The sequence below is a fragment of the Podarcis liolepis genome, assembly GCF_965112155.1.
Source record: "Podarcis liolepis genome assembly, chromosome: 12".
Lineage (NCBI taxonomy): Eukaryota > Metazoa > Chordata > Lepidosauria > Squamata > Lacertidae > Podarcis > Podarcis liolepis.
In genome coordinates, this window is record NC_139563.1 from 44,539,029 (window position 1) to 44,564,786 (window position 25,758).

The following is a 25,758-nucleotide window of genomic DNA, read 5'->3' on the forward strand; positions in this document are numbered from 1 at the left end:
GTGGTTGGCTGCTGTTCCTTTTTTTATTATCTTACATTAAGCTTTGCCAATTCTGCTTATGGACTTGCTTACAAATTCTCTTGCAATCATCTACCCTTTGCCCAGTCACTGAGGGAATAGTGTTGCATCCAGTTGCTGCCTTTCTGCTGAAAGAAGGATCAGCAAAGCTTTCTAGTGTGCAACGTGGATCTTCAGCTATTCCCACCCCCCCAAAAAATTAGCTCTGGTTGAAGTTGGTGGTGGAAGGCCTGCAGGCGATAGGGGGATTTGCCAAACATTGCCTCAAAATCATGTACCAGTCAAAGAGCTTTCTATCAGCAGAGGGCCACTATTGGAGACAACCCTTCGTGTTCCACAATATAACTTAAGCTGGGTTTGGAAAAGAGATGTTTAAACCATTTGCAAGTAATAAATAAGCTTTATGCTTGCAGGCTTAATCCTTAACACTGATCTAGTACATCTCATATTTATGGTACGTTAAATTTGGACTGATACCTCTGGTTTACACTGGCTTCCTTTTGGGTTCTTGTACCCAGTACCACATTTAAATTCTGAGTTTCAGTACTAGTGGGAAATTGGTTACTTCTTTAGTACAAGACTCCAATCCAACCTTGATACCAAGCGCTGATTTGTCCTAAAATTCAGGCTGTTGTTACTTGGAACAATTCATTTTTCTATAGTGGTCTTAAGGGTGGTTGTTTTTTGATAGTGTTGCTCTTACCTCTCAGATCATGGAATTCATCTAGGGTCTTAAAGTCCTCCATATCCTTTCTGCAATTGTGTTGCTGCACCTACTGCATTTGAGCTAAAACTCTGATCAAGAAAAAACAGGAGACACAAAATGCTCTCGCACAGAAGGCTCAAATCTTGACCGGAAACAGCACTTTTGAGAAGCATTTCTGGGTCTCATAGCCATGTATGCAACAAGCAGCAACATGTGCAAAAACCATCCAGACTAATACTGAACTCACTCTCCCGTCAACCCTTATGTAGTCACAACAGCATCTTCCATCCACAAGCAGGGAGGGAGCCTCAAGGTCTCATACTTATAAACAGCCTGATGCAAGATTCCTCTGTACAGTCAATGATCATCGAACACAGTGTTGAGGCAGGGGGCAAATGAGTATCCTGACAAAGGATGTCGCCGGTTAAGTACCCTGAACACAAACCTGCCACACTGAAAAACTTTACTGCAAGCCCTCCTTAAGAATATGCAGAGTGCCTTTCCTTTCCTGTTCAATTGCCAATTTCTGCTGTGGCTTATATACATTGTTATAACCTGTCCTCAAAACAGCCAAGTAAATCCTCTTTCCTCTATATATAATGGCCATTCATCAATTCTGAAATATTTCCTTCCGATACCTCTGGAGTAACTTTGCCTGAGAAAAACAGACAACATGCACACATTCCTCCCTAACATGGCCTTGAACATTGCTGACTGACATCTGGCCCCAATAATAAACAACTCAGCTTTGCTGGTGCTGCATGCAGAGGGCGAAAATGAAACCCCTAGATTATTAGTTTTTATATAAATATATAATATACATCCCCCCCCCACTGCCAATCTCCCATTGTCACCCACCACTCACATTTCGCCAAATTTAATCCTCAATTTTACATACAGCCAGCCCAGCTCAATAAACAATCCCTCTTTCTTATTCTGTCTGAAAGTCTCAGAAGCCTTCAATATGGTATACACTGGTCAATACTGTCCCTTTCACTCTTCTTATTTCCAACTTCAAGCTTGAAGGGGGTAGGCTGATTTAATCTCAACAAAATCCGTATTTTCTCTCCATCCTGCCCCCTAAACTAATAAATTTTTCTGCAGTCCATCCTGCCGGTCCTCAGTTCCATTACATCCAACTCCACAGTTTATTCTCTTCCGAGTGCTTAACGGACAAACAATCCAGTTATTAACAATATTTTTCTATTTTTATTTCACAATACAAAGTTCCAAGCGGTGGTTCAAAATCCCTCAAGGTTGTTATTCTCCATTATCTTTCAGGCAAAGTCCTTAGTTATAAAATAAATCCACTGTAAAGAGGTATCTTTAAAGTCCTCTCTTCCCCAAAACTTTACATTCCATTGCTTAAGGGGAAGGTAGATAATGCAGATCCCAAAGAAAAAACATGACTTAAAATATTGCCTCCCCTCCCCTCCACTGCTCAAACAAAGCAGAAATTAGTGTCTTTCATTCTTTCCAAAACATTCCACCTCGCCTTTTCATCCAGGAGACAAGGATTTCCACCCCCACTCACAGGCAGAAAAAGGCATTAACGGACGACCGCACATAGTGCCCTTTCAATACCCTTGAAAGTTCAGGGGAGACATGCCTCTAACCCCCCCCCCCATTAATCTCTGGCTGGGACCCCACCCGGGCACCGGAGCACCCAAGAAGGCAGCTTGCTGGGTTCGCTGCAAAACGAAGTCCAGTAGCCACATCTTCCTGCTACTCAGCTTTGATTTGCTCACCTTAAGGTCCTGACAGGCTATAGCAACAAAAGAAAGCACCCCGTAATACAATCAATGAAGAGACCAGCAAGGAAATGGAGGAAAATATGATGCCAGTGGAGAGCATTTTCCATCTCTTTCGAGGCAAGTAGCAATTCTGGTTTTAACAAAAGCATTCGTGAGACTGACACTGAGATCCAAGAAGAAATCCCAGTTATGCTTATGTGAAGTTAACCAAAATGCCCTTTAGACTGGAAAAGCGAAAAACCAAGTATGGCCAGTCTTACTTGCTTCCTTACCTTATTATCCAAGGTGAACAGTTCCGCAACGTTGTTCATAAACTGAATCAGAACTGAATGGCAAGGTCCATCTTTCCAGAGCTCAGATCCACCTTTAGCCTCATTCATATAGTGGTAAATGCTGCGGGCAGGACCCACCTTGGGTCTGGTCTTGACCCATGACCAATGTTTAACTTCTAAGAAAAGCACAACTTGCCTGTTCATTATACACAAGTCTCCCAAATCTTGTTAATGCAATGCCTGCAGGAGTGAGTGGATGTTTTAGCAATTAATACTAGCTACATGCTGGCTCCATTGTGGACACTGGTTTCCAACCCACACGGTTATGTACGAGCTGAACAGACAGCGCATCAGAATCAATAAATTCAAATAAAATTTATTGAGTGTTTCGTTTGTGAGTTCAGTTCACAAAATTATGAAAGGAAGGCTAATCAGAAGTGACTGCCAGAGAATTGGATCTTAAACAAATAAGTATAAATTCGTTTACGAACAGTTGTGTTTAAGAAAAAATTTGCATAGGTCCTACAGCTGTGCACAAAGGTTAACTGCAAGAACATCAAAATTTACATTACCATTCAAAGTGTACAGCATCTACACTGAAAAGAATCCTTCAGTTGCAGGTGCAAGACAAACATGAAATAACTTACAAATAAGGCATGTTGCTTCTTCATATTCCAAAATAATCTGTCATAATTGTGAAATACAAGGAGCGGTACATAAAGTTGGAACGCAAGGGGAAAGTCCACCTGGCTTCCTGTTTGGAATCTCTTGTTGATTAACTTTATCCAAATACGAGCCTGCACCTCTTAGTGTTGGAAAATAAAATTCTGGCTGATTTCAATAGAGGAAGCAGGTGTTTAACCGACATGAGGAAAGAAAGGTATTTACTAGAACGTTAAACGGTGTTTTTTAAAACCATGCGGTGCTAAGTAGAAAAGACTCTTTAACACACCAGGAATTGTAAAGTGTTCATTCAAATGTAGCTTTATCCTGCAGTACTGGTAACCGTTTTCAAATCAGAAAAGGAAAATACAACCTAGATATTCAAATTAACATTAATAATGTAATCTGAGGATGTAACAATTTCTTTGGCGAATGAGCGAAATACTGAGAGGTGATACTTTCGGATTTCAGGTGACACTGAGACCATTTGTTTACTACTTGTGGTTTACCAGAGACTTAACAGGCTGACCTCTTTAAAACAAGAGTTTATACAAGCCGTGCAAATCAGGTTCTGCTGCAACTAGAGACCACTCAGACTTAGAATTTGAAAACAGAAAATCAGTATCTATAAAACTTTCCTTTTAAAACAAGATTTGTATTACGCTGAGGATGTACATTTCCCCCCTTTAAAATATGGTTTAAACACGTTTAAGAAAAATTTGCTTTTATAAATACAATGGCTTTCATATGCTGATACAAGTATACAACAAATAGGGACAAAGGTAGAGCTTGATTCATAGGTATTCAGGTAAAATGTTTGATGCTCTTCAAAGGCAAGAGCTAAAAGCAAGGATAATGCAAAGTTGTAATACATTCCTTTATATATAGATATATGTGTATAGTTTGGACTGCCACCTTACATTTCTGCTGAGAAAATCATTAAAAAGCTAACTAATGTATCTTTCCTTTTTTAAATATACAATCTGTGAGTAGTGAATCAGAGCAGAAAAGGCACAAAAATAATACAAAGAAAAAATCAGCATTCCTAACCGATACGTAGAATGATTTAGGGGGACTGTAAAGATGATTTGATGGACTACGCAGAGAACCTTCTACACTGATCCATTATTTTAAATCAAGCCTATTTAACCATTAGGATATACACGAAACTGTGCAGCTACAACTGAAGCACAACTAGAATTCCTTCCTCTAACGATCTCACGGTAAATTCACGTGACTCTTTTCCTACTCTGAAATGGATTCTGCAATTCCTTCCCAACAGGTTTTCTTCATGCATCCCGATCGCATCTATGGATGGTTCAAATGTATGTACAAAAAAGGGAGAGAATGGCTGCTGGCTCTAACAGAGCAATTACCCATTGAACCATTCAGAGTGATACATAAGCACCCCCAATCACCTCAACATGGCTATGCTTAGTCAAGCATCTGTAACATGTGTCCAAAGGACTGATGTGCAGACAATTCTACTGCCCAGTGCTTCTTGGGTTATTCCAAATGCCATCAACCAGGAAATGAGAAATATAGGGCCAGGGGGTGGGCTGGGTTTTTACTCCCCTGTTCTACCTTCTTAGCAGCTGATAAACAGTATTCCGAGCAACCAGTTTGGACCATAAATTTCCTACAAAAAAACCAAAAATCTTAATAGTAGACAAGATAGTACTCTGACAACCTCTGGCGTCACTTAACACTTTAGGGCATCTCTCTTACACTACAAAAACTATGGTGCAGGATTTCCCTCCCCCCTTCCTAAAGCCCTTAACTTATGCCAAGTAGTATAGTCTCAGCATCTAAATTAAATCTCTATTGTAGAGCTGATATTTTCTTCAGGGGCTACACATACGCTCCCCCTATATGGAAGAGTATCAAAGCAATTAGTATCACAAAAGTATGGTATACAGAAACGAGGTGAATTTGCTTACAACTTGAAGGAACAATGAATAGTCTCTAAAACAGGCTTCCTCAACCTCGGCCCTCCAGATGTTTTGAGACAACAATTGCCATCATCCCTGACCGCTGGTCCTGCTAGCTAGGGATCATGGGAGTTGTAGGCCAAAAACATCTGGAGGGCCGAGGTGGAGGAAGCCTGCTCTATAAAGCACGGTATAACAGAAGTCTCTGCTGCATCAGCTGGCAAGGGACTCACCAAGGAGATCTGGGTCTTCAAAAGAATGACAATGGGCGCGCATAGCATACAGTTGAAAAGATGAGGGCAACAGATGAACAAGGCTGCTTAGGTATTCCTGTCTTCCTACAAGATGCCAAGAAGTGAGTGCTTGAGAGTGAATCACCGACAGAAGCATTCTATTGTATGGATGCACAAAGGAAATTTTCTTGTGTCAGACAAAGCGAGTTGTTTCAGCCACAGGCTTGACCATGAAACTGCTGTCAGTGTCAAGTGGCCTTAAGTGCAAAACCTTTTTTATTCTTCTTTTCTTTCTTTTTTGGCAATGTGAAAAATTGAAAATCTCAGCTAATAATAATAATACTAAAAGTGTTAATTACCAATACGAAGGCTGATCCTGCAAGCAGTGTGATGGACATTGTGACTTGAGTGCAAAAGAACTGTGTTTTAATCATCGTCCGTGTATTTTTTTTTGGGGGGGGGGTTCTATAATAGACGTCTATATATCAATACACTGTAAGTGCATATATCTAATATGAACAGGAAATGGCTCTTCAATAAACTTGAGCTTTTAGCTGTTTTGAGCTGCATAATTCACAGTATGCAGCTTTTATAGCAAGACTAAGATCACACCTGAAATTTAAAAAGTGCATCTTTTAATGCCTTAGAAAATGGGCTCCTTTCGAGTCCAGGTGAGTTGATTATCAATGAGTCTTCCAGAGGGGATCAAAGTATATCCACCCTTCACCCTGTAAAGAATCACAGAAATTGCAAGTCAGTCTCACTTTAGTGCCGTGCAACAAATTTTCAAAAAGTTAAATACTCTGCAAAGTCCAGCATAGCTTCTGCAAAGCTTGCATTTTCTGAGTCGTGATCCCAAAGTCACAATGAATCTGGCAATAAGAGCGCCATCCACACAGAAAACATTTCCTCTGATAGCCTCTCTGCAATATAGCTCCACTCCTGAGGAAGCAAGCCACTTCGCAGACTAAGGGAGCTTGCCTCTGTGAAGTTGGATCTACAACAGAGAAAGATTTAAAGAAAGATTCCCCTGTGGATAAGGTGCACTTACAAACTTGTAACTGCTGCTTAATACAGCAGTCTGCCTTGTTTTATCTCAGTGGCAGGGCCATTTTCCTACTGGGGTGTCTCTAACAGGGAATATATTCACCAGAGAATGTTATCTCGGCTCCTCTTGTTTTCTGTCTGCAAGGCTAATTGCACCTCGTGGCCAAAGCTACTCATTTATTAACCTTACTTTAAACCAGGGATGGAGGAAAGTAGACCTTCAGGTGCTGGGTTAAAAAACTCCCTGCATCCCTGAGCAAGCTGGCTGGGGATTGGAGTTCAAAAACATCGGCAGGGGCACAGATTCCTACCCCGCCCTAAACATTCTGTCTGAACGAAAAGATAATAGACAATCTGTTTGGCTTCCAGAAAAATGGTTTGCAATAAAACCGTCTTCTTATTGGGGGACAACAGTAATCCTGTTTCTAGATATTAGCTCTTCCACAAACCACAGAAAAATATCAAACTGAGGGGGAAATCAATGAAAGGAAAAGGAAAAAGAGACAGAAAGATGCACACATTTGGCCCTGGGCTTATTGCTTTAAGCTTGTAGTGGCTCGTGACATTTCATAGAGTTGTGCAGAACTCCATAAAAGTCTCCCTATAAATAACTGAATAAAATATTTATTGTGGTAAAAGGCATCTAATAGGTTCTATCTCGCCCATTCTATTCATCTCCCGGCTTCCTGCATTTAATAAGAATTAATGGTTACTAAGATTAAGCAGAATAGCCTGAAAAGTAACTTTAAATGGCATCCAAAAATAGTTTGTCAAAATTCGCTCCAGTGTTGCTAAATGGGGCATTTGTCTTTCCTCCATCTTTATCTATATTGCGTGAGTCAACATCAGAGAACTTTCCAACAAGGCATGTTCTATGGCTAAGACAAATCTTAAAAATCAAAGGTCCTCGTGATCCTAACAATGCTGGCAGTGTTCAGATATCATGCTGAAGGATATCTTCCTTTAGTGAAGGAAGCTAACTGCCTCCAGGGCTTGAATGCGCTCCTCCTCTCCTTCCACACGGGGCCAGAGATTTGATGGAATTCAGAGGCAGTTACTCCCTATTTTAGTAAATATCATACACGCTTCATGTTAACCATGGTTAGGTCCAGCAAGCCATGGTTTCAACCCATGGTTTTTGAAGTGGGTTTGCTTGAACTAGCCAAAGTTAACGATAATCTCAGTTCAGGTACAGGCAACACAGCAATCTGTGGTTACCAAAAGGCATAAAGTCCTCTTTGAGGAGAGGACAAGAGAGGAGGGGAAGGAGACGCATGAGCACACAGGAGGATGCAAGGTTCATTCACGTCTTGCTAACCCTAGTTGAGCATGATGTCTGAACACAGTTGTTTAATGCATTGCCATTGTAAAAGGAGGTGATGGGACCAGTGGTGTGGGACCACTGGTCCCATCACCTCCTGGCAAATAGAAGGGGAAGAAATGGAGGCAGTGAGAGGCTTTACTTTCTTGGGCTCCATGATCACTGCAGATGGTGACAGCAGTCACGAAATTAAAAGACGCCTGCTCCTTGGGAGAAAGGCGATGGCAAACCTAGACAGCATCTTAAAAAGCAGAGACATCACCTTGCCAACAAAGGTCCGTATAGTTAAAGCTATGGTTTTCCCAGTAGTGATGTATGGAAGTGAGAGCTGGACCATAAAGAAGGCTGATCGCCGAAGAATTGATGCTTTTGAATTATGCTTTTGAATTATGGTGCTGGAGGAGACTCTTGAGAGTCCCATGGACTGCAAGAAGATCAAACATATCCATTCTTAAGGAAATCAGCCCTGAGTGCTCACTGGAAGGACAGATCGTGAAGCTGAGGCTCCAATACTTTGGCCACCTCATGAGAAGAGAAGAATCCCTGGAAAAAGACCCTGATGCTGGGAAAGATGGTGGCCCAAGGAGAAGGGGACGACAGAGGACGAGATGGTTGGACAGTGTTCTTGAAGCTACCAACATGAGTCTGACCAAACTGTGGGAGGCAGTGGAAGACAGGAGTGCCTGGCGTGCTCTGGTCCATGGGGTCACGAAGAGTTGGACACGACTAAACAACTAAACAACATTGTAAAAGGAAAAATAAAAAGCTGACTGCCACTCAAGTAGCAGTCTCGTTACCTCTTTGATGAAATATTTTGGTTTCCAGACCGTATTGCTAATTGCTCGCTGCCTTTCCTCTACTCGCTGCCGCTCCTCAAGAAGCTGTTTGTGGTCTGTTGCTGCGCTGATGTTGCCTTCTCTCAGGGCGTTCGTAACGTGTTGCCAAAGATGCCTGTCGAGTAGATCAGACCAGGACATAAAGGGAATTGGAGAGAATGAAGAAAATTGCCAGTCCGCTTTTTGGAATGGAAAGGAACCTCCTAGCCACAGGTGGAAAACAATTGAAGCCTAGCAGGAGGGAATAGCATGCAACTCTAGAACCAGCTTCTTGTTTTTACTTTAATAATTTTTGTTAAAGATTTTCTTGGTTTACAAAAGTACATGCCTTGTCTCTTTTTCGGGTTGTACGGTCTTTCTTACAGATCAGTTAAATTTGTTATGAGACATTAGTGTTGAGTCGGGGAAGAGGAGGGGTGGTGGTGAAACCTATATTATTTTTTTATAGTGTACATGTGGGGTTTTGTGTCGGCGTCAACCGAATAGGTTCTATTTCTATTCACTTATTACATTTCCTTGGTCATGAGAGGGATTGGGGGTCCGGGGTGTGGTTGGTTGTCTGTGGCTGGTTGCAGTTTGGGTTTGTTTACATTTGTAGGCTCAAGAAAGCCAGATTGATTCATATGTTGTCAGTGGGTTCTTGTCATTGTCTTGTTGGGCTGTGCATGTGATAAAGGGAAGCCATACTTGGGGAGAGGTGTCCTCTTCTATTTGTCCCTGTGTCAGTTTCTGTTTGTTGGTTAGCTTTTCTAGTTTCCCATACAATTTGGTACCAGTGGCCCATGTTTACTCCTGTCAGGTCTCTCCACTGTCTGGCTATGAGGCTTCTGCCCGCTAAGAGTAGGTGGGTTATAAGCTCTGTATAATGTGAGTGGTCATTATGATCTTGGAAAGATGTTCAGTAGGGCCAGTTCTGGGGTTAGTTCTAATACCTGTTTAGTTAATCTCTTGCATATCTTCTTAATCTTGTTTGTTATCTCTTGTCGGACTGCTGTCCAGAAAGGTTGGATTTTGGGGCATGTGGAGGTATGTGCCTGAGAAGGTGCAGCCTCTACAACATTTGGGGCATATCAGCACCAGCTTTCGTGGTGTTAAGTACAGTCGTACCTTGGATATTGAACGGCTTAGTTGCCGAACCTTTTGGCTCCCGAACGATAAGCGGAAGCAAATGTTCCGGTTTTCAAACTTTTTTTGGAAGCCGAACGTCCAACAGGGCTTCTGCGGCTTCCGATTGGCTGCAGGAGCTTCCTGTAGCCAATCAGAAGCTGCGCTTTGGTTTCCGAACATTTTGGAAGTCAAAAAGACTTCAGGAACGATCCCCCCCCTTTTCTCTGGGCTACCCATCATTCTCCATCAGTTAGTGAGAAAAGGAATTGTATCTGAAAATTACTGCAGGGCGGTAACATTTGGGAACAAAATCTCTGTTAAATTTTCATGGGTGGAGTGTGCGAATGTCATTGAGCTTACCTATAACTCTTGTTTTGTCTGCACTGACTTGGCAGCAGCTCTCAAGAATTTCAGACAAGGAGTTTCTTCCAGCCCTACCTGAAGATCCCGGGACTTTAATTTGGGACCATTGCATACAAGAGAGATGCTCTGCCAATGAGCTATGATGGCTCTTCCCTAAACTACAGCCCTTCTCCCAATGATATCAATGTATTACGTGACTTTTCTTCTTGCTTGTTCTGGGCCCTCCATATTAGAGGGATAAACATTCAACAAATAAAAATAACATCTACAGGAAAGCAGTTTCCAAAGAGCCTTTGTGCAGCAGCAATTAGCACAGTGGGTGGAAGAATCCCCATGCAGGCAGAATGTCAGCATGCTGATTCAGCATACAAGTCATTGGAAAAAACCCGAAAACTTGGAAACATCCTTAGGGAAGCAAGATAGTTATGTTGCTCTTTCCACACTGCTGTACAAACAGGGACAAGTGCTTCAATATATCCTTTCTTTTCCTGCTTCTCTTAAGCGCAACTAGTCATGATGGTTTTGCAAAAGCATCCTCACCTTGATTCAAATGGACCTTGTTTTGCTATCGGTCTGATCTTCTTGCGGATGATGGGTAGCTTGGTGGTGTCGATTATTTTGGTTTCTCCGTTGCTGTACGTGAACTCCAGCGTGCCGTTCCACTCCCCTTGTGCTTTACACACTATAGTGTTGGTGGGGTTATGCTTCACCTCAGCTGTAACCCTACATCAAAACGATAAAACATGGAGATTAAGACACAGGTGAGTCCAGAAAGGAAATCACTTGCATGCACAGCAAATATTTCCACTGGACTCAAACTCAGAAAAGGAGGCCAAGAATAATCATTTTGTTTTTTAGAAAAACCACAACAAGAACAATTCAGAGACATTTCTGAGCTGGAGAGCACTCAAGAAGCTACATTCATTATGTATTGACCACATTCTCATAAACTTGATGTCTCCATTACAAACAAAATACCAGGGACCATTGCTCTATGCAGATGTATTGCCAATTTTGCGGCTCTTAGCTTAGTCTGGATTTTTTTTTAAAAAAAAAAAAGAGGGGGCACACTAAAGAACTATCCTGTTCTTGCACAGTGTCCTTTCTTTTCACCTGAATTACTTCCCTGTGGTTGGTGCTTCACATTTCACACAGCACCCAGAGTTAAAATATGGTGATTAGGGTTGGACAATATATCAAAACCAATTTGAAGTCCATATCGTGATACCAGTCTCACAATTTTCAACCTGGTAATATAATGTAAATCATGATGTATGTGTGTGTGCATGCGCTATGCAAAAATCACGATGCAGGAAAAACTGTGCAGCCAGCCAACGCTCTCCTCCCTTATTTCAAACATTGTGATATAGCGATATGTTGCGATATTTACTTGATTATATCACGATGCTGGAAAAACCAGATATCACCCAGCCCTGCTGTTCACTTCTACACAGTTCCACATCCTTATTTCAGAAACTGATATATATCGGTATATCATGATGTTTAGCTAGTGATAGATCGCGATGTTGAAAACCAGGTATCTCCCAGTCCTGATGGTGATATGGATTCAAGACCCTGTGAAGTTTCAGCCACTGAGTGCCTGGGAGTCTCCTTCAGTTCCCTAAAGCTGCAGGAAATGGAACAGCCTCAAATACGAGCACATGTTGTTGTTCTTCTTATGAAAGCATACAGAACATTGCTTGCAAAGCACATTTCTAAAGTAGTATAAAATCACTAGCAACTGCAGCATTATAAACAGTAAGCAGTTTGGCAGTTAATATTGCTTGTCTTAGTATTTTATTTTTTCCCCACAGAGCAATCTTTAGAAAAGAAAAATAAAAGTATGCGAAAGAGCAGTTTCAGTACCTGTGTACTTTCCCCCCATAGAAAGGCTTGGTGTGGAATGTGACTGTAGCCGAATAGCCACTCTTGGCACAGAGAATGCTCACTTTACCTCCCAGCTCCACCCAAGGAACGGTAAGAATGGAGCGAGCATAGGCACAAGGCAGCGTGAACACATATTCCTCCCCATGTTCCAGCAGATAAAGAATACCTATGAATGGGGGCAGAAATGGGGGGTGGGGACGGAGAGAAATACTTTTCAGCACTGAAAATTTGACAATATTCTTCCCAGAAGGATGATCACTGTTTACCTGGTACTGAAAAGAAGCAACATAGTTTATAGTAAATGTTATTTATTTTTATTTTCCTTGAAGGGGAGGAGAAACACCAAGACTGATATAATAGGAACGATCTCCACCAAGAATAAGATGCTTTTCGCAACTGCCCTTTTGTAAAATCCTCCTTTTCTTGGGGTAATTTGGTTTTAAAAGGCTACAAAATTTAAAACGAAAACCAGACATGACCGGTGAAGCCATTCAAGCAATCCAATCTGGTCTCCACATATCCAATCTATGTCTCAACATAGCTGCAAGCTTAAAAAAAAAAAGAGTTGTGTTATATTCCACCCGCCAAAGAGAAAAGTGCCTACCTTCTAAAGTCGCTCTCCTGAAAATTTGATAAAATAACATATCTATCCCACTTCCTGCCAGCTTGGAAGAAGCAGCCTACATGCAGTGGAAGTCCCACCATGAGAATGACCTATTTGCTTAGATTCAGCCCAAATGTCAGGTGCTACTTTGTCTTGAATATGAGGTGCCTAATATGGCAAAGTGATACCAACTGCAGGTAGCCTGGCAGCGCATCTAACAAGGCTCTCCTAAAACAATATTTTAAAACCCAATAGGAGCCTGCTGGATCTCACCAAAGACCCATCTAGCTCATCATCATCATGGTGTCCAAACAGATGCCTGCCTTCTGGAGAAACCTGCAAGCAAGACTCAAGTCTTGAGTAGTCAAACCAAGAGACCCTTATACTGTATCCACCATCAGTTACCATTAACTAGAGCTAACAGTATGAATTGATAAATACATTCAGCACACACAGAAAAATGAAAACACAGATTTGAGCTGGACATGTATTCTGGGATATAGTCTCAGGATCCTTGATTTGGGCATTTAATGTGAACAAATTCTTCCAAATTCCCTAGCAGAAAATCTGAAGCAGGTCCAAGTTATTGTCATTGCTTATGTGAGACAAGGAAAGCTCTCTACAAGCATCCATTATATATACTGCTAAACGTATTATTTCCGCCCCCCTTTGACCCCATACTTTTGAGCAACATGTTTTCTGCAGGTCACATCGATAAAATACACAAGGTGATGCTGTAGGTCAAAAACCATGGGTCTGCAGTTGTTTTTAGACTACAACTCCCATCATCCCTAGCTAGCAGGACCAGTGGTCAGGGATGATGGGAACTGTAGTCCCCAAAACCGCTGGAGACCTAAGTTTGGGAAACCAATTAAAGAGCTGGTAACAAAGTCATAAGGAGTCAGAATCAACATTCCCTTTCGATTCTGTTCAGATTCATGCAATGAATGGTTGTGGAAGACGTCAGCAGTCTTAAGTGGTTTCCTACAAGAGAAGGGTCCTCACGCACATCTCTTATTTTTCAATCACATGGTACTCGCTTAGGCCACAACTTCAGTCACTTACGACAACCAGCAGCTACACTGATTTGCAGAACGAAAATAACTGTGAGCAGCACAGTGAATGATGCACATAGTCATATGATGGAACGCCATCATCACATGAGTATTTCCCTTCAATCCTAACAGGAACGCCCCCCCCCCCAAAGCTGCATGCAAACATTAAAACCAAAATTCAACAAACCCAGATTAAGAACAAAGCAGGAAGCTTCTTACAACCAGGAGGAACGGAATCAAACTTTCACATATTAAAAACCGTTAAAAGTTGTGCAGAATAGAAACATGATCACTCCCCACCTATAAGCAAGCAGAGAGACTGATACCACCTGGGAAGACACTAATAATTTATTCCAAACTGTTTCCAATGAGCTTAAGATTCTGACAGTCTTTTTGTATACACTGCTATCCTAGCAAATAAGGATTGGACACATGAGGGCTTTCCCTCTGAATTCAAAATGAAGGCTTCTTTCACACGTTCCCAAGGAGAGAAAAGATGAGAAAATTCATACTTCCCAGCGTGAAATTAATTTCTCAACTTGGGGAGGCTTGCCATAAAGAATCTCTCGTATACTAACTTCCAATCAGCATGTTTTGTGTGTGTTTTTTCCTTTTTGGCAGACCACGAAGTAGTCTTGGCCTGGAAGCAGTTGCAGATCAACCCATTATTCCAACATTCTTTATATCAGTCTTCTCCAGTGTATTTCTCTCCAAATATTGAACTCCAGCTCCCATCAACCCCAGCCAACACCATTAAGGGTCAGGAATTACGGTAACTGTGGTTCAGCAACATCTGAATTGGGACGCGGGTGGCGCTGTTGGTTAAACCACAGAGCCTAGGACTTGCCGATCAGAAGGTCAGCGGTTCTAATACCGTTGCTCGGTCCCTGCTCCTGCCAACCTAGCAGTTCAAAAGCACGTCAAAGTGCAAGTAGATAAATAGGTACCGCTCCGGCAGAAAGGTAAACGGCGTTTCCGTGCGCTGCTCTGTTTTGCCAGAAGCGGCTTAGTCATGCTGGCCACACAACCCGGAAGCTGTACGCTGGCTCCCTTGGCCAATAAAGCGAGATGAGCGCCGCAACCCCAGTCGGTCACGACTGGACCTAATGGTCAGGGGTCCCTTTAATATCTGAATGACATCAGATAGGAGAGGCGAGAAAAGGCCCACAATTCTTAAGACGAGACTGAGCAAAGACAACTGTACAGTAAGAAGTAATACACAGTGAGCAAGAACAAATGTTCAAGACCATGTTACGACCCAAAGCTCGGGACGTATTCCTAGGCTATTATGTCTGCCAGGAACCAAAAATGAGAAGCAGTGATTTACAACTTGTGTTATCGTTCCATTAGTATATTTGCGCTATGTGCTTTTAACAGGTAAGTCGGAGTATGCCATATTTACTAATATTGTAATATGTTTAATATGTATTTGAAAGAAATATATGAAAAATCAAAGCCAGGAATGTGGCATTTTATCACAGCCAAGGTGTGTTGCAAAGCCTAGGGTACGTACCGTATTGGCCTGAATATAAGCCGCAATAGCAAATAAGCTGCACCTTTAAAATTCAAGAGTGGCAGGGAGGAAAAAGGACAATACCCGAATATAAGCCGCTCCCTTAAAATTAGGTTACAGGCTGAAAATTGCTGCGGTTGGTAGAATTGTAACTCTGAGACAATTTAAGCCTTTGATCTGGCAAGCCGGCAAAAGTTACCATACATCCGCTAAAATCGCAAATTGCTACTCAATTGCTACAATTCTGCAGGAACTCATACATGTAAACGGAAAATGTAGAAGAAAATCGTACAGGTACTATAGAGGACCTGTAAGTGGGTTAAACACCTGTTCGTAGCACCATAAATGCAAACAAAAAAATCAATACTGCACTGTAAAATACGGGGAAAGCAATGAATGGCATTAGAATTAATTGCACAACAGTCTCAAGCTCGCAAATTGGCAATAAAACATTTTTTGTTCCGTTTTACCGCATGTCTGTTTCAGCAGCGCTATCGTAAAAGCCCATTTTTGTAAGGTGGAGAATTAAGCCACACTTTAACTTTTCATGGTCGGAATTGGGGGGGGGGGAGTGCGGCTTATATTCGGGCCAATACGGTAAGTCAGTTGGGGAAGAATATGAAGATCCAGAGATATAGCTCTGTTGCTGGAGCATGAGACTCTTAATCTCAAGGTTGTGGGTTTGAGCCCCACATGGGGCAAAAGATTCCTGAATTGCAGGGGGTTGGACTAGATGACCCTCGTGGTCCCTTTCAGCTATACAATTCTATGACCACATGCTAAATTGTTGGGACTCGTGAAAAGCTTATATAAGGGACATTTCCACTAGTTTTATTTTAGTGTCCAGAGGCTGAAAAGTACATAAAGTGCTTTGCTACTATTACTCAGAAGTATTCTTAAAGGGGGCGCAGGTGGGGCTGTGGGTTAAACCACAGAGCCTAGGACTTGCTGATCAGAAGGTCGGCGGTTCGAATCCCTGTGACGGGGTGAGCTCCTGTTGCTCGGTCCCTGCTCCTGCCAACCTAGCAGTTCGAAAGCATGTCAAAGTGCAAGTAGATAAATAGGTACTGCTCTGGCGGGAAGGTAAACAGCATTTCTGTGCGCTGCTCTGGTTCGCCAGAAGCGGCTTAGTCATGCTGGCCACATGACCCGGAAGCTGTACGCCGTCTCCCTCGGCCAATAAAGCAAGATAAGTGCCGCAACCCCAAAGTCGGCCACGACTGGACCCAATGGTCAGGGGTCCCTTTACCTATGTTTCTTAATGGAGGATGGTAGATTTCAGGGGTTTTTTGTTTGTTTTGAGGGGTGAGGGACTTCTCTTCAATGCTTCCTAAAATCCTGTGCGATAAGCAAGCCTGCTGTAATATATATTGTATCTTTGTGGTATGTCTTACCTTCACCTACCATAGAAACACCTATAGACATCCCCATGAACTTGCTTTTGGTCCATACATGAACATTTGCACACATCTTCTTCTCCTTGCACTCGCAGTAAAAGCAGGAGACTGGTGGGTGATGGGATACCTGTTCAGCTACAAACCGCAGCTTGTAGTTTTCTGGTGGTGGCGGCGACGGCGCCTTGCCCTTGGGGCTTGGAGAGGGAGAGTTAGTTCTCGTCTCCTTCACTTTGTCTTTAGGCACATCCCAAGAACAATGGAAAGTTTCTCCAATAATTGGGTTGTAGGGCTTCTTGGCAACGGCTCCTTTCCGGCCTTCATGAAAGGCTGTTAAGTAATACTCCACAAAGTAAATTATTCTTTCCTCAGGGGTGCTTCCGGATGAAACTGTCAAGAACAGGTCGGGGTGGGCCAGGAAGTTTGCGTACATCTCCAGCAGCGACCTCTTCTCCAAAATAAAGGTTGGAAGAACTACCTGTATCGAGTGCAGGGGGAAAGCAAATAATCATATATATTTTCCATGACTGCAGCAGGGAGGAATAAACAGTTAAGGCAGCTGCAAAACTTCCTGTGCCAAAATAAACGTGCTTTTTTCCTCGTACTGCCAGAGAGCTCGCTCTGAGGACTGAGAAGTGCAAATAATGAATGAAGGCAACACTCATTGCTTTGGTCAATTCTACAAGTCACTATCTATTTCGCCAGAGTCCTCGGTGGCCTCACAAGGTCACACTATTCAAACTGCCTGGACTCTTTCGTTGTCTTGCTCTGCTTAGCTAATAAGTGAGCCAATTGTTCCCTGACAGAGTTCCTTGTTTACAGAAAGTGGTACATCAGTTTGGTTCAAGTTAATTGAGTTCTACTAGCAACGTGCCAACTTTGGCAGCTGGCAGGCTGGATGTGGGTGGCACAAAGAAATCTGTATCTGGACACCGGTAGTTCTGACACATTTCAAATCAGAGCGAGGCAAAAGCGTTGCCCAGGATTCCACTCGTAAGAAAAACAAACCTGATTATAAGCACACACTGTTTCACATTAATTTTCCACCGCTCTCTAGTCTTGGCATGTAATGCTTCAGCTGTGCCAAAGAGCAGGTGTTTTGTAATGATGGCGCTCTTAATGCCTCTCCAAAAGTGACACGGGGCTTCATCCAGCAGAAAGTTTCTGATCCCACCTTAATTTTGTCTCTGCCAGTTGAGGATTGGCGTTATTTCTTTTTGAGAGTATTTATAGGCTGTCTTTCCAGGTCAGACCCTCTCTAGGTGGCTTACAACATGCAAATCGCCGTAACGATGAGCAATTCTATGCCAAGGAACCAGAATGAACCATTAAAAAAACATTAAGCCCAGACAACACTAAATTTAAATCAAACGCTTTAAAAAGCACCAAAGCTAGCAATGGCACAACCAGTCCTAGGTAAAAGCAATGTTTTAAACAACTGGGTCTTTAAAGCGTGGTATGGCCACATCATCATATACAGGGACTGCTAGTGGAAGCGTGCAATATTCTCCCTTAGGGATGTTACAAAAGTAGAGATGGAGAAGATTTTCATTCAGTCCACATTGCCAGTAGTACAACTTCCACTGCACTTTAATATGCAGCGCAGGGCACCATATTTGATTGATCCGGACCTTACAACAAACCTGTCCACATTAATATTTCAACTGCACAGATGGAAACACAGAGTTCTCGGTTACTCTCTCTGCGTCTTTATGGTTCAGCATTAATCTGAACCTACGTCTCCACGGGGCCAAAGCCAACAATGGTGAAAATAACTAGATGTTTGCTTCTGCCTTCTCAAAACACGTTATCATGATTTGCCATTCTGACATCTGCACTAGCCATAAAGACACTAAATCAGGGTTGAGACATATGGAGCAGTCTGTAGGAACATGGGAACCAAGTTACTCTACCCCCATCCTCAGCCAAGCTTCAGGATTTACAGCGTGATTCTGGAGTTTTAAGAATGGCACTAATTATAATTAGCAATTTCTAATCCAAAGCAATGGTACAAAAGAGAAGAGAAGGGATTTATGTGCAAGAGAGAAGGGACAGAAGGGAAAAAGCATGCAACCCAGCAGCTTGATCTGTATACCTAAACCGCAGTTATGCGTCACAGCTGCACCTGGTCTAAGCATGCATACAAATATTCGTCTTTACAAATAATCTCCTTTTCAGAGACCTGCTGATATAGTGCTGTCATTACTCATAGTGCCACCCATTTTTCCTGCTCACTCTGCTGTTGTCTCTGGATAAATAGGTTTAGAAGGTTACTGAAGCACTATTGAAGCCAACATGTGTCATTCGATCAGTGAGTATTAGCACAACCTAAGAAGTGGTGGGTGGCACTGTGGTCTAAACCACAGAGCCTAGGGCTTGCTGATCAGAAGGTCGGCGGTTCGAATCCCCGTGATGGGGTGAGCTCCCATTGCTCGGTCCCTGCTCCTGCTAACCTAGCAGTTTGAAAGCACGTCAAAGTGCAAGTAGATAAATAGGTACCACTGTGGCGGGAAGGTAAACGGCATTTCCGTGCGCTGCTCTGGTTCGCCAGAAGCGGCTTAGTCATGCTGGCCACATGACCTGGAAGCTGTACGCTGACTCCCTCGGCCAGTAAAGCAAGGTGAGTGCTGCAACCCCAGAGTCGGCCACGACTGGACCTAATGGTCAGGGGTCCCTTTACCTTTAAGAAGTAAAATCTACCCAAATAATTCCCTATTCACACACACACACACAGTGTATAACAATGCTATTTTGTAGACTTCCAGGCCAGATGCAACATGGAGACAAGCAGCAGCATGTGGCCGGGGCGGGAGGGAGAGAATCTGCACATCTACAATATCAATTTCTGGTAAGCAGACGCCTGGGATTTGGCAGGGCTGCCCGTGAAAATGGAATAGTAATAGCTGGGGAGAGAAAGGAGCATAAGCATCAGCTCTGGAATAATGCCCAGCATTGCCGGACTGATCTGACTACCCAACGGCCATGTGTGTGATTGATGATACTGTTTGCCAAACTGTTCTGTCTATTAATGGACAGAAATAGCAGCTGTAAGCATGCTGCAAGAATAGCTGTGTATTTTTATTTTCAACAACAATAGATGCAATATTTGTTGCACTGAAAAGGCTAAGGAACAAGGAAGCTTCAAAAAGTTTGCTGCAGGCCGATTTAGACAGACAGAAAAGTCAACTGCAAATCCAATACAGAACTGGCCCTCCCCACCCCACCAGCGATGCTTGAATTTGGGAAGGCTGCCAGCATAATAAAGCCCTTTCAAAAGGAAACTCGGCTACATTCCTCTTTACCACCTGTGCAACACTCAGGGCTAATATTGACTTACAGAGAGAACGGAGTCAAAATTGCATGTGTCTAGGGGCCACTACCAACAATCTTTATTTACTTGGGGGGGGTGCATGCAAAGTGATCCTACTTTTGGAAGAGCATACGAGCTTACATAATGAGCAAGTCCGTCAGGAGCAAAATGCCATTAAGTTTTCTGCAGAGGAGCTCTCTGGCCAAGTCTGCACCCACGTTGCAATTTCAAGTTTAATAAGGAAAAGATCCTGAGATTGCAGGTACCAGCATTTAGGTTACATAAAAGGTGGTTTATACAAGTAAAACAGCAAGTTTTTTTATTTAAAAAGTGGCACCTCTTCTGTAATAACTAAAAGCTATTAATCTCACATCAGCATCAGTGTTACGGGCTGGTTGGACGCAGAAGAATGGTGGGAGGAAGCAGCTGGGGAACCCCCAAGGGAAGAAGACTCAGAGCCCGGAGAGTGGTGGTAGGACAACAGCGAGCGGTCAGAGGAGAAGAGGGAGAAGCCTGGGGAGAGGAAGTGTCAGAAGCTGAAGAGCTAACAGGGCTTAGTGAGCTGGGAGAGTCTGTGACAGAGAGAAGTCCAAAATCAGAGGCAGAAGCTGAAGCAAGTGAGAGGGAGGAGGGAGGCCAAGAGTCAGAGGCACAGGTGTTTCACCCTCCTGCTATGAAAAGCGCAGTCTCCGATTACTTGGGAAACGTCTGGTTGAGGAGGCGAGGACGTTCAGTCTCGGCAACTGATTTTCGTGGGGGAAGACCATCGGGAATGAGCTGTTCTGCTCATTAGGCCTGACACCCAACCAAGACTGTAGGGGTCGTGTTTTTGCTAATCAAGAGTTCGTTCCATCTTTGAACTGTGTGATGACTGACCTGGCATGCTCCTGTTACTATCAGGATACCCAGAGGTGATGCATTTAAGGGGGAAAGTAAGGCCTGACACAAACACAGCTTTTGATCTTTAAAATATAACCACTTTTTCATAATACAGTGGGACCTCGGGTTACATATGCTTCAGGTTATAGACGCTTCAGGTTACAGACTCCGCTAACCCAGAAATAGTACCTCGGGTTAAGAACTTTGCTTCAGGATGAGAACAGAAATCGCGCTTCGGTGGCGCGGCAGCAGCAGGAGGCCCCATTAGCTAAAGTGGTGCTTCAGGTTAAGAACAGTTTCAGGTTAAGAACAGACCTCCGGAACGAATTAAGTACTTAACCCGAGGTACCACTGTACAAGCAAGGTAAAGAAGGATGAATGATAGCAAGAGCAGCCCGGTTCCATTTGGTTCTGCTCCCACAGTGGCCAACCAGTTGCTTGTGAGAAACCACGGGTCACGGGCGCAACAGCTCCCTCCCCACTTGTGATCGTCACCCAATGATATTAAAGGGCATGCTGCTTGTGAAAGGTAGAAGACAGCCTTATCTTCCATCAGCTTCTCCAAATCTCCTTTCAAACCATTCAAGTTGGTGGTCATCACAACAACTTGCGGGAACAAATCCCATAGTTGAGTTTAGCTATTAGAAAATCCCAGAATATAAAGCAGGCTATTATCTGATGCCAAGACTGCAGTCCTAAACACCACTATACACAATAGGATTTACATTTGAGTAAGCACGGGCAGGAATGCAAGGTGAATGTGTTAAGAGCTTCCCTCCCCAAAATATAAGTGGCGTAGCAAATAAAGAAGGGCCAGACCCAATGCAGGTGGACTCTACCAAAACTGTAAGGTGGTGGTGGTGGTGATGATTTATTATATTTATATACAGTGGTACCTCTGGTTAAGAACTTAATTCATTCTGGGTTCTTAACCTGAGGTACCACTTTAGCTAATGGGGCCTCCCGCTGCCACCGTGTGATTTCTGTTCTTATCCTGAAGCAAAGTTCTTAACCCAAGGTACTATTTCTGGGTTAGCGGAGTCTGTAACCTGAAGCATCTGTAACCCGAGGTACCACTGTACTGCCCTTAGTCATAAGAGCTCAAGGATCTTGATAAACAAGGAACTTGTTTGGTAAACAGATGCAGGGCACACCTAGCAACCAAAGGAGAATGGACTCCTTTTACCTGTCCCAATAAAAACCCCTCCTCATTGACTAGCTCATGGTAGATACCTTTCCATAACTCACCTGCAACTGAGAATTGTACCACCACCAACCGGGCAGCATTTCTGCATTGCGTTTAATTTTTGTTTTGGATTGTTAAAGAACTAGGAGACACATTCAAGTGGAAAGCCCCACGCGAGAGAGAAGACAAAGCAAATGAGCAGATGGGTGACCTAGACAAGGCTTCCCATGCTTCCTGTCTCATCGCAGTTGTCGCCACTGCTGACGGGAAGACGCGAAGTACACCTCGCTTCCAGTCCCCCACTGCCACTGGGAGATGGAAGGCTGCATTTCAAAACTGCAGACTTCCTTCCCTTGGCCAAGATTACAGCAGTCATTGCACAATTTGATACGAAGTGGATATGCTTAGACAAAACTGTGCAAAGCCTAGAATTCAACAGCGCAGGGACTAAAATCAACACAGATATCACACGATGAGCTTTAACGCTCTGAACTCTGCTATATTTACTAAATGATTAGGGTCCAAAAAAAATAATAATCTCCAAAGATCAATTAGGGTGCAGAATGAACCCAAATGGACCTGATTTCTGATGTGTAAAGAAAGTGAAATTTAGTTTCAGTGCTTTTGAACAGATGAGAATATAGATGCTGGAGGTTTCCCTCTCTAACTCCATTATCTGTCCAATATTGTCTCTTCTCTTTTTATTTCGGCTATGTACCCAAAATGCTGAAACCCAATAAATATTTTTCTAAAATACAACACAGATCCTTCCATTGTTACCAAGGAAGAGAATTCTAAAACAATTTCACTTAGCCATATTTATTCATTCTGGCATCATCCTTAGATAACCATTCTGACTGAAAAGTTCTCCACAATGTCCTCAAACATGCAAATGAATATTTAATAATATTCTGTCCCATGATTGCCAATACATTTAATTCGCAGGGAAAACACATATTTCACTAATGCCTCTGCTTCAGCTGCCCTTTATACTTTCATTTGGTCTACGAGGTCAAACTGAGAAACCATTTTCTTTTCATGTATTATTCAGGAAAGTACTCTCTCAGTGTATTAGGTTACGACACCAATCAAAGTCAGTGGTTTTTTGACCTTCCCATGTTCAGAAAAACGACATACACTCAAGACGACAACCCAATATAATGAGAGCTTTTTGCAGTACTCCTGCTATATTTCACAGGCTAAATACTCTTCATTATTTACATATAGGGAACATTTCCTAAAAAGTGTGGACACTTGTATATTAGCCATGTCACCGGTGTACTGTGTTTGACAACTATTAGAGGCAATTTTGTTTTCTAACATGTTATAAAAAGAATGATTAAAATTAAATAATTTAGCCTTGCATGGTCAACAGATTTTGGTTGGATATGGTAGTCAGTAATTAAGATTGGTCACCGGTGCCTCAATTGCTTCCGCCTCCAAGGCATGGGGTCCCCAACACAAACATGAAAGACTGTTCTGGTCTTTACAGACTACTCATGGGGAAGGAGAAGGTCTTCACTTTGCAGTAATTCAGGTTTGATGACCAAGTGATCCCTGTCCACGAACCACAGAAGCCAGCACACCATCCCAAGCTGCCAGGAGATGCTCACAGCCATTTCAGCAACTTGGCTTTCAGAAACATCGCTGCCCCCCCCCCCAAGATTATGCGCCTGTTCTTCAGAAGGAGTGCGGCCTATCTGGAACAGACAAACAAACAAACAGGCCCCCATTCGCAGAACCACCTGCCAACTCCCATCTTACAAAGAATCAACGTAATGGCTCTCTGCCAGACTACCACCAACGACCAAACACCAATACCTACATGGGCACACATGGTTCCAGATGTAATAGAGTTAGGTATCACCTGCATACTTCAGGTGTGGTTAACATGTGAGGTCCCTTTAGGCTTGTCGTTAAAAACAACAACAACAACTGGCTGCTGGAGAGCCAGTGTGGTGTAGTGGTTAAGAGCGGTAGTCTCGTAATCTGGGGAACCGGGTTCGCGTCTCCGCTCCTCCACATGCAGCTGCTGGGTGACCTTGGGCCAGTCACACTTCTCTGAAGTCTCTCAGCCCCACTCACCTCACAGAGTGTTTGTTGTGGGGGAGGAAGGGAAAGGAGAATGTTAGCCGCTTTGAGACTCCTTAAAGGGAGTGAAAGGCGGGATATCAAATCCAAACTCTTCTTCTTCTTCTTCTGCTCCTATCCCAGTCACCCCTCACTGTTATGCCATGGTACCAATTTTTTTTTTTGCATCCCAGTTATTTAAAATTCAATTTAAAAAGAAACACTGACTGACTGCCCCCTGCCATGATACTGTAAGCTTTGTGACTTTCCAAAGTCCCTCAAATGTGTGCATTTAAAAAATAATAATAATTCTCCTGCGGTTGTTAGCCCAGAAATGGAAACAAGAAGAAATTCCAACAAAAGAAGAATGGCAGACGAAAATAATGGACTATGCAGAATTGGACAAAATGACAGGAAGGATTCGAAACCTGCGGGACCAGAGATTTACAGAAGATTGGAAGAAGTATATGAACTATTTGAAAAGCAACTGTAACCAGCAAATTACGCTAGTAGGACTACAAGAAGTTTTGTAAGGAGGAATATATGAAGTGCTACAAAGTAGATAAAGAGTAGAGATATTGGTTATGAGTTTTAAATGTAACAGGGAAAATAAGAAATGCATACTAAGAGATTAGATTGGAAAATTTTCAGGACTGATGGAAGTCAAAAAAATTGAATAAGATGTAAAAATATGTTTAATTAATGTTGAAAATGCTATGTTAAAAAAAAACCTAATAAAAATTTATATATATATTTTAAAAATTCTCCTGCGGGATGGGTTCCTGAAACAATTCAATGATGCCTCAATGACCTTCAAAATGTGTCTCTTAACAAAATTTAAAACTGACCCCATCTACTTCAGCCATGGTCACTTTAAATACGGTTCCTAGAGGGCTGCTGATAGATCAGTGAAAGCCTTGCCCCCTCCGCAAAAAAGGGTTAGCCTCACCCCTGCTTTTACTTCTCCTCCTGATTTTGCCCATGAAGAAGCTGGAAGCTTCAGTATTTTCAGTCGTAAGAAACGGTGTCAAAGTGCATAGTATGAGTCAGATTGAACTGCAAAACCTCCCACAAAAAGGCAGCACACTGTCCGCTTTTTGTAAAGCAGATCAAATTCCTTACACTCATTAAGGGAGGCAACGCTTGGAACAAATGTTGCCATAGCAGATTTTGTGGAGAGGTTTGCGGCAAAGTCCAATGAGACTGCCTGTTTAATAGCATGTGACTCTTAAAGAAGGCTTTGTTGGTTGGAGGAAGAGGAGAGGCATACCCTAGTTAGGTCCATTCCAAGTTTGAGTTGTGAGATGAGGTGAAGAATTACACTGCGCTGATCTTCCAAGACTCCTATATCTTCTTCTTCATTATCTTCAGTATCTGTCACCTCATCTTCAACTAGGATCAAGTCACGAGTGGAACACTGGTTTCAGGGTGGAAAGGAGAGAGGAAAAATATATAATCAGTATCACCAGCTGGACACAACAAAGAACAATATGGAGTGAATTCATATGAGCTTAATTACAGGGATCTCTTAGAACACCAGATTATTTCCAAATAGTCAACATTGCTAACTGACCAGCATAATCTTCAGTAAGTTATGAACAATTACCAA

The 25,758-nt window shown here is 42.7% G+C and overlaps 1 protein-coding gene across 5 annotated transcripts in view; it reads right to left on the reverse strand.

Annotated features, from left to right (window-relative positions):
• Window positions 1-6,195: 6,195 nt before the first annotated feature.
• The window catches only part of OSBPL10 (oxysterol binding protein like 10), a 74,296-nt gene continuing 54,733 nt past the window's right edge, over window positions 6,196-25,758 (reverse strand). For 4 of the 5 annotated variants that reach the window (XM_083468103.1, XM_083468102.1, XM_083468101.1 and 1 more), the window contains 6 exons: window positions 25,420-25,566; window positions 16,705-17,182; window positions 12,118-12,304; window positions 10,792-10,974; window positions 8,743-8,896; window positions 6,196-6,305 (listed from right to left, as the gene is read on the reverse strand). In XM_083468103.1, the coding sequence (XP_083324229.1) occupies window positions 6,261-6,305; window positions 8,743-8,896; window positions 10,792-10,974; window positions 12,118-12,304; window positions 16,705-17,182; window positions 25,420-25,566 (1,194 nt within the window). In that variant the 3' untranslated portion in view covers window positions 6,196-6,260. The remainder of the gene's footprint in view (window positions 6,306-8,742; window positions 8,897-10,791; window positions 10,975-12,117; window positions 12,305-16,704; window positions 17,183-25,419; window positions 25,567-25,758) is intronic. The other variant, XR_014517661.1, reaches the window with a different exon arrangement.